The sequence below is a fragment of the Pararge aegeria genome, chromosome 11, assembly GCF_905163445.1.
Source record: "Pararge aegeria chromosome 11, ilParAegt1.1, whole genome shotgun sequence".
NCBI lineage: Eukaryota > Metazoa > Arthropoda > Insecta > Lepidoptera > Nymphalidae > Pararge > Pararge aegeria.
Genome location: NC_053190.1, coordinates 12,429,498 through 12,445,701, shown reverse-complemented (window position 1 = coordinate 12,445,701; position 16,204 = coordinate 12,429,498). Strand labels below are relative to the sequence as shown.

The following is a 16,204-nucleotide window of genomic DNA, read 5'->3' as shown; positions in this document are numbered from 1 at the left end:
CAACCCAAACACCAGCTTGTCTTGTATTGGTGAGAGTTAGTTTTATGCTGTCTAAATGAAGGGTTTTACAAGCTCTAAACTCTCATTAAAAGTGAACATCATAGATCATAAAAATGCATCATCATGAAAACTAAGCTCTTACCTACTGGGAAAAATCGAAATGGCCATATCGTAGAGTTCATCTACAATTAAAAATATAATCGACAAAAACTTCTTATGATGTCATTATTTAGACGTGTTTACATAATTTATTGTTAACACTTTTTATCGACTGTAAAAAGTGCTTCACAGTGTTGGTCCGTGATTGACTCTATTACTTCTACAAAACGATCGCAGCCAAATTGATTAAGTTTTTCTTAAATGAAGACGGTTTTTTCCTCTTTACTTGTCTTACAAATGCATTAGGTTTTCTACCTACATGTAAAAGTCACTGGTCAATGGCATTTCAAAGATGGTTCAAGTTTTATTTTTTCTAAAACTGTAAAATACTAAAATTTTTGAATGTTTTCAAAATTTTTCTAAAACTTTAGAATGTTTTTAAAATGCCTAGCCAAAGAAACACTAATTAAAAGTTGCGGTATCTTCTTAAACAAGTTATTGTTAAAAGCAGTATTTTTTTTAGTACAGTTTATATGCCAGAACTTTTTTAACCAAGCTTATTATTGTAAAACAATATTGAAATAACAATGTAAAGCCATAATATAGATATGGGAATAATAGAATAACGACAATACAGACACATGTTCCAATCACGTTATGACATTGTAATCCGTGAGACATCCGGAAGATTTTCTACACTTCGAAAACATTGAACTGTATCTTATGTATCTCTATTATGATGATTACGATGTTAAAACCTTTATCAATACTTTTGACAACAAAATATTTATTATCTTTTTATTACTTACAACTTACAACCGTAACAGTTAGATACATTTTCCAATCATTTTATTTATTGATTCTCATTTATTATATTATTCCCTTTGAGTCACAGCTCAGTAAACTTGGTAAAATATAGGAGATCAAACCTCCATCTGGTTCGACCACTTTTTATAAGATCCGTTTCAGTTTCCTAAAACCGTTTACTGTTTCTAGTATCTCGACCAGACGGTTTGAGAGTGATTTTTTTTTTGACCCAAGAAAATTTTGTGTATTTATTTGGATTTATTTATCTTAATGAGTGATGTATGTTACCTAACCTAAAATTATTTTTTAAATATTTTTAAATATAAATAATATTTAGACAGTAAGAGCTAGTCAAGACTAGAGTCACCGCCTGTCAAATTCTCAGTGAAACCGCAGTTCACACGAAAGCCTAACTTTTTAATAAAAGTAGCTCAATTACTCCTTATAATATAAGCTCGCTACCTGCCTATAAAAAACCTCGCAAAGTAGGTCCCGTATTAGACATATAATACGACAAAAATAAAATCAAAATGTTCTAAGTAGGTACCAAACTTATATTTGAATACGCTAGTTATATATTTTTTCAATACAAATGGATACTTCAATTTTATTCATTTGTATAAATGCAAAAGGATATTTAACAACTTGATCTATGTATAATTTATGAAGCAGTTCGCATAGCAACTAGTGTAATTATAATCCTATTAATAAACAACTTTGTTTCCTTTTACTTCTCGAGGCTCATGTGACTAGCTATTGAATTAAATTTTATTGTATACATTACGTAATGTTCATTAAAACGTTTAAATATACTACTGACCACTTGTTTAATACACCTTTTGTTTAATAATAAAAGAATATAAAGACAACGATATTTAATTCTGTATGAAAAATAACATATTCATAATATTATTAACTAACAATTAACATAATGTATATGACAAATTTAGATACTTGACCATGAATGTAAGAAAGGTCATTGCTCTACTTAACTTCCTAAGTCTTAAGTCATATGTTTTGTGTAGCATATATAATATTACGTACCTACGTAGTACTAAAATATCGATCTAGTAATTTACGCTTTAATATAACCGCGTATTAGTCATTGTTATAATCTGGTAATGACCGCTTTATTCGTCTCGGTTTCGTTACATTTCCAGTTATCCTGTTCGAAAGTACCCGTAATGTGACTAAGACCATTGTTCTCGCCGACACTGTTTAGAAAGGCTATCAATAAAAAGACACCCTTGTGCTTATTTCGTCAGGTAGTTTATTTGCAAGGTCAATTTCCCCGTGCAAGTAGAAGTAGACTGGAGTGTTTAATTGGCGTTAATATTGCACAGATTTTTTTTAGAACTTATAAATTCCCAAATTGCCGCTCTCGGAATCAAACCCGTGACCTCCAAACCCGGGATTTCCAACTCAACAGCAACAACTCAAAATACATCGCTTGACTTTATGCCGTTGATCATCTATTAGATTATCTTGTTCGAAAACACGTCACTGGAGTAAACATAAGATTGTAATATTACATAGGTAGTTACGCAAAATAATTATTTTCAAAAAAAAGATTCCAAAAATCACTACAAAGTAGGTAAAATCAAAATACCGATTTCAGGATAAATGTATGTTCACAAAATAAGAATTATCTATTCACAGATGGGGTCTAAAGGTGCTGGAATGGCGACCCCGCACCGGTAAACGCAGTGTAGGTGGGCCCCCAACGAGATGGACAGATGGCATCAGGCGAGTAGCTGGGAGCCGCTGGAGGCAAGCGGCCCAGGACCGTGTATTGTGGAACTCCCTACAAAAGACCTTTGTCCAGCAGTGGACGTCGATTGGTTGAAATGATGATGATTCACAGAACTCAAACTTTTTCCGTCAAATAAAAATAAACAGACATCTATAGAAAAATCGGTCGCTTCTCTATAAGACGATGACGACGACGCAATAGAATGAACTTTTAGAATGAAATGCTTAGGTAATGTCAATGTTTTTGTTTCACATATAGTTACTACAAAATATTAAAACCTTGAAGCCATGCTATAATATTACCTACAATATAATGATAATTAAACGCACGCAAATTGTAACAGTTATCTTGAAAATATTTTGTAATAATTAATTGTTTTAGACTGGATGTTGCTTAACTTAACAAGCTGCAGTGTGTTACTTTACAATCTTCACCATCTCAAGAGGTAATTTGATACACCAGACATGCTAAGAGAAAACATACTGTATGCGCAATCGAACAACTAACATGCCAACTTAGGAAAATGGAAAACTTTAATACACCGCTTTAATACAAGTAAACGTTTTTTATAAGATAGTTATATTTAATTTTCTATGTCTTTTCACAGTATCTGATATTTTGTTTCGTCAATTAAGTTTTAAGTAACCGATTAACTTCGATATCAAAATATATTTGACTTGCTACCATTCCTTCAACGACTTATATATCGACTATCAATCAAAATGGATAACGACTAACACGTGTCCCCTGTTTTATGTTTCCAGAAAAAAAAATCTAAGGCGTTATTAGGGTAATTAGGGTAAAAAGGTATACAGAAAAAGATAGGCAGCGTTTGAGAAGATTCGCGCATTTTTCTGCTAGAAATCCAGTCAGCTAGTGATGGCTTTTGGCTCCGAAACTTGTTTGCTAGCTACGGGTCTTAGTTTACTGTCCATGCACAAATATACCTCTAAAATAAATAAACAACACTATGAAGTAAATGTTCTTTGAATTTCCAAAAGTTCACGCTCACGCGACGTTTCATTTCCTCGTCACGGCCACAACAATTAACTCTGATTGAGGGATGCAGGCCGTGTGCAAAACACTCGTGCAGCGTCCTCGACGGTTTTTGCTCGGCCGAGCATGATTCTGTCATTAAACAGGACCGGACCCTTCTAACAATAACTGACTTTGTACACGGACCGTTGCATTAATTTTTGGAGTGACATTCTGCAAATGCCAGAGTCAAAGCTTACAAAATGTCAAGAATCAGATGTCTCATTAAATATGGAGTGGATCTTCACAACCGCTGGTCTTATCAGGCATAAGAATATTACGGTTTATTTTCGAATGTTACGATTTTAATCTAAATGTTAGCGCTAGAAGTTTCTACAATGAAAACTTTAATTGTACTTGTTCGAGATTTTGAATAGATGTTTTTGAGTAATTCAATTTACATAATTAACAATTTATATTTATTTATGAATAATAAATACTATGGGAATATATTTGCAGTCCATATTACGCATAAATATAATTGCTTGGACTACATAATATAGTAGACGTATTGTAATACTGAAACTTGGTGTTATAAAAGCCGACGAAAAAGATCAAAATATGGCTCCTAATTAGAAACTTTAAAAAGTAATAAAGTATGATATATTAATTGTAAGTGTTAATCCTATCAAAGATAATAATCAATTTCATTATAGTTTTGTTATCGAAGCATTTTAATTAAAACGGACTGTTAATGTGGTAAGTTAGGAAATATTTTGTAGTAACGAAATGTTTCAACAAAGAGTTAGTAGCATAGCTCGATTCTTTAGAATTGTAGTTTGACCCATTTCCTATGCTACTTTATTGGAGCAATTTACAGTTGTTAGCGAAAAGTGCATGATATATAAAACGACGTACGAGCGATAAAAAACTGCACATGATTTAATCGAATTCCTGTAACGATTGGTTCACGGTTTTATATCAAACAGCAGTTTGAAAATATATAGTATACAAATTTAACATATTGATGCATTCATTACATATGTCCATATATATATATATTCATTTATTTACTTGTATTTATATATATATATATATATATATATATATATATATATATATATATACATTTATACATATTTCAATTTTTTGTGTAACAAAGAGAAAATAATAAAATAAATAAAGACGCAATTTTGTAATTAATTAGTCACAAAAGGGAACCAAATACGATCACTTGTAATGAATTTCTTGGATCAAAATTGTTGAGGGAAATAACTTATCACAAGTGCGTTATAAGAGTTTAGTTTGCAGTAGTTGGGGCCTTGAAAAAGTTGGTCATAGCGGCAAAAATTGCAATACTAAAATAAATGCATATTGGTTTTCGTTTTTTGCCATACAGGATAGGTGCAATGTCCTTCTGCGATTTGATATTGAACTTGACAAACCAACTTAATTATAACTTAAGTAAATACTTTAAATATATTAAAGGTTCAAATAAATAAATATAAAAGTTGCATTGGCTACTATTGGCGTTGCGTTGCATATAAAATGGAAAAAAATATGCGTGATAAAAATATTGCTGCTACATTTTGTAATAATATAATCTATCTTCTTTATATATATATAATGAAAATGGTCTTCCTTTGAGGCTCAATCACGCCTAAACCACTGATCGTATCGACATGAAACTACCACCGTTCGATGCGAAATTTTTCCTAGATGGTTTATGGCTATCTATTTTTTGAATTCCAACATTTCTTCATTTTTTTATTGCTGTTTTACTTTTATGAACATTTATCCCGCTAATAAAAACAAAAGATAAGCATTTTCTCTTGATTCTTTTGTTTTCATGGATTTCAACAGAGTGTATTAAACGGATTATGGTTTTTTACATTTAGCTAAGAATCTACTCACGGTAGTGGAGAACGGCTGGACCAATTGGGCTTTTTTTTTATCTTCAGAATTGTCAGGAGAAAGTTTTGTATGTAAGAAAATTTTAAAAAAGCCCGATAAAAAGTTAAAAATTTCGATGATAATCGAAGAATTCCCATCTATATAGTCACTCACCACGAAATCTCGGGAACCATAAGACTTAGAAACGTGAAACTTGGTAGGAATATTACTTTTGCTATGTAGAGGTCAGCTATGAATAGATTTTAAGAAATTCATTCCCCAAAGGGGATTGCGGGGGCGTTAACAATGAACAATTCCCGTTTTTAAACTATAGCTCCTATAGACTTCAAATTTGGTAGGAATCTTCTGTAAGAGGTGTAGAAATAGGCTATGAACGAATTTTACGATAGCTCACCCCACAGGGGGTTGCGGGGGTGGGTATTAACAATTAATATTTTTAATTTTCCAGCTAAAGCTTCTACAAGCTCCAAATTTTGTAGGAATTTTCTATAAGTGATGTAAAAATGATTTATGAACAAATTTTACGATATCCCACCCCAAAGAAGATTGCGGGGGCGTTAACAATGAAAATTTTCAATTTCCAAGCGATAGCTCCTATAGACTCCAAATTTAGTGAGAGTATTCTATATGTAATATAAAAATGATCTTCGAGCGGATATTATTATGAATCACCTCCAATAAGGTTCGCGGGGGTGGGTGTTAACAATAAAAAATTTCAATTTCGAAATATAGCTTCTAAAAATTCTAAATATGGTAGGAATCTTTTATTATTCACATAAAGAACATCTCAAAATGGATTTCAATAAAGTCTACTTCCGACAGGAATTGCGGGGGTGGGTGTTAAAATCTAAAATTTTTATTTCTAACCTGTAACTTCTACAGACTCCAAATTTGGTGGGGATCTTCGTGTATGTAGGGATATTCGTGTATTTCCTTACAACAATCGTCTTTTTGGCAGCGAAGAAAAAGTCATTGAGAGGTTTCAAAAACTTAACTTTACATGTAGCTATCCAATCAACAGACTAAGAATTTTACATTCATTTTACTTTTGCAGACTACATAACCGACGAATTATTTTATTGCGGGATCGCGGAAATGTAACCGATTAAAATGAATGCATTTTCCAAGCACATGAGATGTGGAAAAGAAATTTAGTTACTTATTCCAATAGAATTCATAAAAAACATGCTCAATTAATTTTCTATAAAAATTTGATGTCACGGAGAAAATTTTAGTTAACAGAAAATTCGTCGCACTTGAACCTAGACAGATTTCAACTTCACATATGAGACTTGCAATGACTTTAACTTAAACTTTATTATTATTATTAATTTTTGGAAGAAAGGCACGGAAATGTTATAATGATTGCACATTGAAAGTTACAATGAAAATTAGTGAGAAAAATCACCTGGATGAAAGATACAGGCTAAATCGATGGAATTTGGAATTTGAGTAAGTCTAAACAATATCGATGCTTACAGTTCTATCCGCGGGGCCTATTTATGTTCATACAAAAATAAAAAAAAGGAGAATAATAAAAATATGAAAAAAATAAATAAAAATGAAACATAAAATGTAATTTATTTCCTTTTTCAATTCGCCCAGCGAAGCAGGCGGGAAACGGCTAGTTAAAGTATATATAATTTATGCAATTTAGAATAAATTGGATAACAGGTACTGCCTCGTGGGTTTAAAGACCACGAAGTACTGAATTCGATTTTCGGATAGAGCCATAGAATGTTTAAGTATTGAACTTTTTTGTCAACAAATTACCCCAAACCTCAAGTTAGGAAATAGGTGTCGTGTAACCCCCTTACTTTGAATAACCATTGAGACTTCGATAATGATAGAATTGCGCTTTTATTGTTGTTATTGTTTTAGTGAGGAAGTAAGAAATGTGTGTTGGATTTTTAATAAAAATCCATACTACCATACAAATAATATAAACGCGAAATTGTGTCTGATTGTTTATTTGATTGTTAGAAATGTATGTTCGGCTTAACTGTCTCGAAGAAATTATGTCTTGATGAAATTTGGCACATGATGTGGGTATAAGATACGTTTTATCCCGCAAAAATAGTTTACAGTAATTTAGGAAGCCGGGTTGAACGCAGACTATTATATTTTTTTTTATGATTGTGTGTAGCTGATTAACCCTAATGATTTTAACAACGCAGGTTTGTTAACCCTAGGGCTCGAAGAAGCGAAAGGATCGTAGGCCTGAGGGCGCCTCATGTGAGTCCGAACCTCGGCTCAGGCGACGATTGGAGTGAAAGGGTTACGGACGGTGATTAGTCCGCACGCTTCCGAGAACGTGGTCCGGATGACGTTAGAAGTCGGGACCCCGTCTTTGCCGGCGAAGACGCTGTGCAGAGGTTGATTACGTGTTCTGAGGAGCATTGTCAGTAGTAATCTGATCGTCAGGGTCGTAAAGGATATGTTTAGGCCTCCTTTTGTTGAGAGTGACGCTAAGGTTGGGTGAGTAAAAAGAAGCCGCAACTATGAGAGGGTTGGGATGTCGGATAGAAAACGCGGACTAAGACGCAGGCAACAGCTAGCATAATATAGTAAGTTGCTCGCACAAAGCATAAATTCCTAATACCGAAACAGTACGGACAACCGCAGACCGATGTCGAAAGTATTTGCCTGCAATGTTTGCTGTCGTAATGACGAGAACACATGTCGTTACCAACAATTAGTGGAGTGCTTTTGTTTTTACTGCCCGTGGTTGCTTACAACGAAACATGAGTGGCTACCACACCCCGGGACATTTCCTAATATACAACGTTTAGAATGGACCATCTACAAGTTAGCCCTTAACTGCAATCTCTAACCTAACCTGTTTGGGGAATAGCAGCCATATTAAACCCATAACCATAGCCATATAACTTTATTTAATTGAAATAGTAGCCGTCTTCTTTTCCATAATTACTAAAAGTTAGCTATTATTATTGCTGACATGTTCACAACAATTAATCGACCGATTGCATTTATTATCTAATTTATGATAAGGTTAAACTTTACGCAATTATCCAATTAGAATAATCATAGATAATCATAAAACTTTATTGTTCTCCAACCTCAATACATTACGGCTTTGTTCACAACGTTTAAATGGCAATTAAAACATTGTTAAAACGTCTCGGATCTATCATCAAAATAATTAAATAGATTTATATTCAAATCAAAGAGTTTAATTAATTTGAATATATTTAAGTTATAGTTAAAAAGCCGCTACGTACGAGTATCATTGTGACCGACTGAAAAGGAAGCCTAATCGATCTTGGCGTTTTTTTATATTAAGGTGATCCAATTAGCATTATTCAATGATATTCCCTGAGTTATCAGCAATATAAATCTGAAAAAATTTACTCTGAAATCAGTGCATTCAGTGCAACCATTTTAGTATATGTAGTATATAACAAGGAAAAAATAATTCATAAAATAGAATTTTGCAGTAGGTTTTCTCTTAGGTATATATTTTAATTTTAGGATAAAATGAAAATTACTTTATACGTATAAAGTACTCAAATTTAAATTAAAACTCACGCTTGAATAACACTTTGTCATGACATATGCATCAAAAATCGAATCCCACCTAAACGCATCGACTTTCGTAATCGGACCTTGACACAAGAAACGAAATAAAAAATCATTAAGCTCTTCAATAAAACAATTCGCTAACAAATGGGGTTAATATTAATGTAAGCTAATTAAAACTAGATCGTCCGGTGAAGTGATGTAAACACCTACTTCATAGAGTTTAAAACATTAGGCAAATAATTTATACCAATTAGATAAAAACATCGTAATTGTTTTGTCGGGAAATATTAGAATAATCCTATACGAGTATATACATTATACATAAATTAAAGTATTTGTATATTTTAATTAAAAATTTATTGCAGCAATTAACTTGTTAGGCTGAATTATATTTTGAGGTCAATACATGAATTCTGCTATCTAATTAACTCTACATATTAGATGATAGCATAGACTAGAGCTCTCATAGACTGGTGGTTAGGGCTTCGGCTTCACTTCGGACCGCGTCTGAACCCCGGCACGCGACTCTTAACTTTTCGGAATTATGTGCGCTTTAAGATATGATAACCAGAGTAATAGTTTTGAAATGTAAACATTTAAGAATCCAAACGATTGCCTGAGGCGTTGGCCATACTTAAAAAATTTAGAGGTCAAAAAAAGGACGGTCCCAACTTCATTTAAAAAATCGAATCGTTCTTCAAGCTGTCTAATCACATCCATATCAAGCGGTAATGAAAACTAGTTTGAGGATTCTCAGCCATATTCTCAGTTTATGTGAATTCAAACATACAATTGATATTTATGTAACTGCAACTTATCTTTTTAAGTTAAGAGCAGACAATTAATCTGAATAGTCCTCTGCAATTGTATTTGTGTGTGTGTGTGTGTGTGTGTGTGTGTGTGTGTGTGTGTGTGTATGTGTGTGTGTGTTGTGAAGTTGACTTCACAGGAACAGGAATCACACAGTTAGTTTTTGTTGCCTGCTTGTTGGCTGTTGGACAATAAAACATTACTCTAACCCCCTTATTAATAAATGTGGGTTTGCGTAGCCGTTGTTTTGAAACGTTCTGGCTGTGACAAACCACTGCATAACTATTCTGACGTTATGCCACGTTTAGTAAGTTAATATGTTCATATCGGCAAAATGGAACGGGATAACTAAAATAGACTGTTCTAATGCCCTTTTTTACTGAACAAAACACACCTACATTTTCAGAGACATCGTCCCAATGTATTAATGTTGCAATTTGAATTGATTAGACCAGTCGCAGATAAGTGTCAAGTGTATGTATTTACCAACTTACAAGTTGAAGAATTAATTACCTGTATTAGCCCTAGGATCCCTGGAGGCGGCGGCTGACAAACCGCCTAAGCCCGGGGCGCCAAAGTTGGTCGCGAGGTAGTTGTCGTAACCGAAACCGACGTTGTTATACTGAGCCGCCGCGAGCAGGACACACCCACTTAATACTAAAGCCTGCGAACAATACAGAAGAGGAGTAAAATAACTGTAGAAGTACATAAAAAATAACCATCCCAATTTTCATCATGGACTCATATACCCGTCGGAGATGAAAATAAAGTATTTATACAACAATTGCTGTTGTTTTCGGTAAGCAACAATATACACACCAGAAATATTTACCAAAACCATACTTTATCCACCTTGGGTTGGATATTTGTCATAAAAAAAATCTATAATATTCCTTGTACAATCCACTACCTGCCCGAGAAAGTCCCGTAAAATCCGGTCCAGCCGTTGCTAAAAGTATAATAATTTCTATCAAGCTGGACCAGACAAGCTCGCAAACAATAATTACCAAAACTTGTTTTTATACTATGATTGTTCATATTATTAGCTGAATACTTTGTCGAAATCAGAAATAGTAAGGTTCTTATTTATTAGTTTAGATGCTCAGAATACAAAATTTGTATTCTGAGTAAGTAAAGTTAAAAAACCACGAAATAAAGATTTAATGTCATGCTGAAATGAAATTAATCGAGGATAATAAATACTCATAGGCTTTAAATTATTCCTTCGTTTGATTTTTTAGTAAAAACGCAAGGTCACATATTATGAATGCAATTTAAGTAATCATAACTTTATTTAATCTTTGGTAACTAATTAGTAAAATTAAAAATGTAATTAATTTAAATTTTGATAAAGTGATTAATGTAAAGAGAAAGTACATACATGTTAAATTTATGTATTTTTTGAAGGATCTAAAATATTGTAATACTTACAATAAATATTGTAATATTTTGAGTTTTTTTTAATATTATTTCAAACATTGCAAATATTGAGCGAGACGAAGGCTGCACTGACCACTGCGTAAGTTTGGTCGTTAAAATAGACATACGTTTTGATTAAGTAAATATTATTTGAAAGCAGGAAGACCTTGCATTATATAAATATACACCTGTGTATTCAATAGTTCCTTGAGTCTATGGCTTTACCTGTCAAAATTGATATACAAACTGACATATCAATCTTAACCATGACAACACCCAGTCACCTCTTCCGCGACCTTACAAAATAAACAAATTCGTTCGCTTTCAATTTAATTGCAGTCGATACATTCACTTTATTTATGTTCTGCCTTTGTTATTGGTCTCATTACAGCAAACATTTGTTAACTTGAGCGATAAATTATTTCCCTTTTGTGTGTGCCATTTGATAACATTTCATTTATTATTTGGCTTTACTGACATTTGTGTGGAAACAGTGTGGAAACTATGAACCGACTCTTAATTATTATTATAAATTAAATTTTATTTTTTATTTAATATTACAAAGAAAAAGGTGAAAGCAGTTTATCTTTTCTTTAAATTTGACACCTCGGTATGCTGTCCAAAATCGGGTTTTTAAAACAAGGTTTTAGAAAGATTGAATTAAACGAAGAAAAAAGGTTTTGAAAAGCTTGAATTATAAGAGAAATTACAATTTAACTGTTTCAAAACCTCAACGTTTTGCGAATATAATACTCAACAACATTTCAAATGAAAAAGCTCGAAACAATACAACTGTTATAGTGGCTAAGAATCTGTCTGTCATGGAAAAACAAACAATGATTCCCAGAAATAGAATAGCTTTCTATTCTTATTGGAAGTTTGTTACTCCAATCCTTGCATAATGATAGCTTGATTATAATGCTTTTCAATTCAATAATTAAATTATTGAATCACGAGTGTTGAATTCACGACAGACAAACAAAAATAAGCAAAGTTTGTAGTCAGTACAAAACACTTTCATTTAAAGCAATGTTCTTATTAAAAAGTTATCTAAATCAAAATCTTAGATTTCAATGAAATGCATGCATTCAAGATGTATAATAAAAATTCACTTTCTTTGTCGATATATTCTAGATTCAGATTTAATTAGATCTTTCTAGTTCCATCTTAAAGATATACTGCAGTATGTAGTACCTGTTATTATAATAATAATTAATAATTAAAACATATTTAATCTTGAAGTTAAAAGAGGATTAAAAAACAAGTGTAAAAATTATAAGAAGTAGGTAAGCGTGGCGTCACAAAAAGCGCTACTAATACCAGATATTGTTATTTAATAATAACGTTGCCAGTTAATATGGACACCCTAAGCTCATCAATGTCCTACTTCTGGCCTTCTCTCTCTTGGGAAAGAGGAATTTAATTATCATGATCGCAATTTAATTATATTAGGTTTACGACGCCATCAGTAATATTTGGTTCGACCAAAGAACCCAACACCTTTGTGATCTGTAGTCGAAAGTGCTAACAAGGGAGTTAATGTAAATATCGTTAAAACTAAACAAAGCAACACCACGCAATATCCACCAAAAATCCTCCGCATCGAAGCCGATTTTGCAAGCTCTTAGCCAATAGTGAACGGGAAACCACGGAAGTGGTTACGTAAGAGCTGCACACATGCAACTGGTTTGTGTATGAACTTGATATGTGACCTCAGTGGAGGTTTACTGAAGGCGGCCCACTCGTGAACTCTCGTGGGTCAACTATTAGTCATCTACGTTTGAAATTGGAATTCCACATATACGGGGCGTGGATATGTAAACATTGCAGTTCATTCGTTTAGGGCGCTATGGAATTATGGTTAGTTCTTTTATACATAAGTATTATTTACATAGAAAGTAATACATATTTGAAAGATTTGATGGACATCACTTTAAAGGTCGAGCTCTTAATCGATGAATAAAATTACAATTTAGAAGATGAACTGAGAACTGGATCGTACCTATCTTTAATTTTTTTTATTAAGTGCCGGTTTTTCAATCACCGAACAGTTTTTATTTGAAGCCAAAATTTGCTAAATTCAATTGTAAATTAATATAACAGATAATTTGCCCTCAGAATAGTCCTAAGTAAAGCGTATAAAATCAAATAAATTATCTATAGTAAGTAAGAAGAAGAGATCAAAACAGATTTACCTATTCTTTCACCTTTAAAAAATTCCACAAAACTAAAAATCATAGATACATAAAGTTGAATACTAGCGAAATGCAGTTATAACAGTACCAATTTGCAGCGTTAAACAACTCTAAATCTGTAGAGCATAGAATTTTAGTAATGCCAGATTTCAATACACCCACTATAAAATTGGTACCTTATGACCGCTAAGCTTTACCCTGTAATTGTAAAAGGTATTTCTCAACTTTTAAATCTTAAAATGTACTAAACACAGTAATAGTAAACTACTAATAATTGATATATAATAACTGAGTAAATAGACAGTACCTACTCAGAAACTATAACGGAGTCAAGGATTAAAGAGTCTTAATAATCAATTAGGCACTGCTATTGGAAATCTGTAACTATTTCTATTGATGCTTCTGAAAAAGTAATTGAGAAAAGAAATCCTTTAAGCACAGACTATAAGGAATCCAATTTATTTTTAAAGCTCGTCCATTAATTTGTAACTGTATCTAAGAAAACAGAATGAATAGATAAAGTTCGAGTTGGATAAAGTTAACTGACAAGAAGAAAACTATAGATAGCCCGAAATATATAAATATCTACTAAAACTAGTAGAAGTCAAAATAATCCCTGTCATCTTATAATCGAATGTGGTGTAACTTTTAAGTGACGTTGAATTTATGAAAAAAAAATTGTGTTTATATCCGCTGTCATCATTATATCAACTTGTAATTTCTGAGTGAACTCGACGCGTGGTTCTTATGTTCCGTTGAGATATGCTAATTACTATACAAACGAGGCAGTTAAATGAGGTACTATAAGATAGCACAAATAATGCCTACAATCTACCTACACGCAATAGTAGATGTGCCAATCTAAACTATGTAGGCGAATACGATCCATAATTATTTTAATATAATTGGCCATAAATATTAAACTGTTATAAATAATTAACGATCAGTCTAATTCAATAAAGTAGGTTTTAATTCCTAAGCAAGGATTCAATATCTCAAACATGAACTAAAGCTTAGTCAATGGTAATCCACTAATGGATTTATTAAAAAAAAAAAGTGAAATAGACACCTTTAAAACCTTACTACTTTTATTTAATATAATAAGGCAAACACCTGCTTGTAGGAATCGGGAGTTTAAATCTTTATTTTGTTTTTATACCTATTACTATTAAAATAGAATACCATTCTAACTTTTTTAAGTTTTAACATAAACAACGCTCTAATATCTAGCCTTAGCGTAATAGAGATCGTATCTCAACGCAAGAGAGCCTGCTTTACAACTGAAGAGATTTTATCAATACTAACTGAAACTTCCTAGACTGCATTTAAGCGCAAACTAGCCGAGAGTTTCCAAGTAAGCCAGTTTGAATATTATGCGAGATAACAGCCTTTATATTGCTTTCGAAACATATTAGTTTCATAGATACTTAATCGTGTTATACTTGTTAAGTATATCAGAAGATAGGAAAAAAGCTTTTTTATGATAGACAATAATCAGCTGAAACAATACTTCTTCCATGCTCAAAAGATCTAAAACATCTTTAAAGACAGTCTGTTTAAGTTATACTAGTAATCTTCCTTTCGCATTCTACCTAGTATTAATTTCATTTTTACATTATCATCATCAGTCTATTATCGTCCCATTGCTGGTGCATGGCTTCAGGATTCTAGAGTATAGATCCAAAATAAAATCCCCCAGAAAGAGGTTAGTACGCTCGCAATCGTAAAGCCGTTTTCGAGTAACAAAACGCAAAACCGACAAGAGTAAACTGAAACTTATTTTTATAGGTTTAATAGCTAATATAGCATACTATACATTTATAGATTTCATAGCTAAAGCTCAGAACGTTTGTATAAAAAAAATCCAACTCAATATTACAAGTGGCATCAGTTATCATCATCATCATCATCACATCAACCTTTTACCGGCCCACTACAGAGCACAGGTCTCCTTCCACAATGGGCATGAGTTATAACCGAAGTCCACTACGCTAGCCCGGACGCTAGCACGGATTAGTGGACACACACCTTTGAGAACACTCTCAGGCATGCAGGCTTCCTCAGAATGTTGTCCGCAAGTGATATTTTAATTACTTAAAACGTACATCACTTTAAAAAGGTAGAGGTGCGTGCTGGGATTCGAACTCGGCCTCTCCGAAAGGGAAGTCGAGCTCCTGTACTAACCAATGCGTTATCACCGCTTCGGCATCGGATATGCCGTTATTGTTCTCGTTTGCGAGCTGCCAATCTTATCTATACTAAGGGTAAAGGTTCTTCTTCTTAGTCGTGCACTCTTGACAGAGTGGTCGTGGATGCTGTGATGAACTTCATGGCGTTAGGCATCATTAGATTGCACGGCTTCCCGCGCGAGTCTCTCCTGTTTTGGCGGTTGGTAGCGTGTCGAAAGCATTCCACCACAGTTGTTTGGGGTTTTTCAACGATTTCACCGTATCCGTCCAACGAGTATGTGACCGCCCTCTTGCCCTTTTTCCTTCAACCTGTTCTTGCACCAATCGTTCAATCGACCCCCTATTCCTTGACATGTGGCCAAAAAGCTTGAATATTTGTAACTGCAGCGTCGACGAAAGTCGTTCCTTGATATTCAGTTCTTTTAAAATGGAATTGTTGGTTTAAAATGGAATGCAGTCCAAGGTATTTTTAAAAGGCGTCTCCAGCACCACGTCTCTAG

The 16,204-nt window shown here is 33.1% G+C and overlaps 1 protein-coding gene across 1 annotated transcript in view; it reads right to left on the bottom strand.

The window, feature by feature from the left end:
• The window catches only part of LOC120627550, a 57,744-nt gene that overhangs the window by 15,796 nt on the left and 25,744 nt on the right, over positions 1–16,204 (bottom strand). Inside the window, exon 3 of the mRNA XM_039895556.1 lies at positions 10,415–10,565. Coding sequence (XP_039751490.1) covers positions 10,415–10,565 — 151 coding nt within the window. The remainder of the gene's footprint in view (positions 1–10,414; positions 10,566–16,204) is intronic.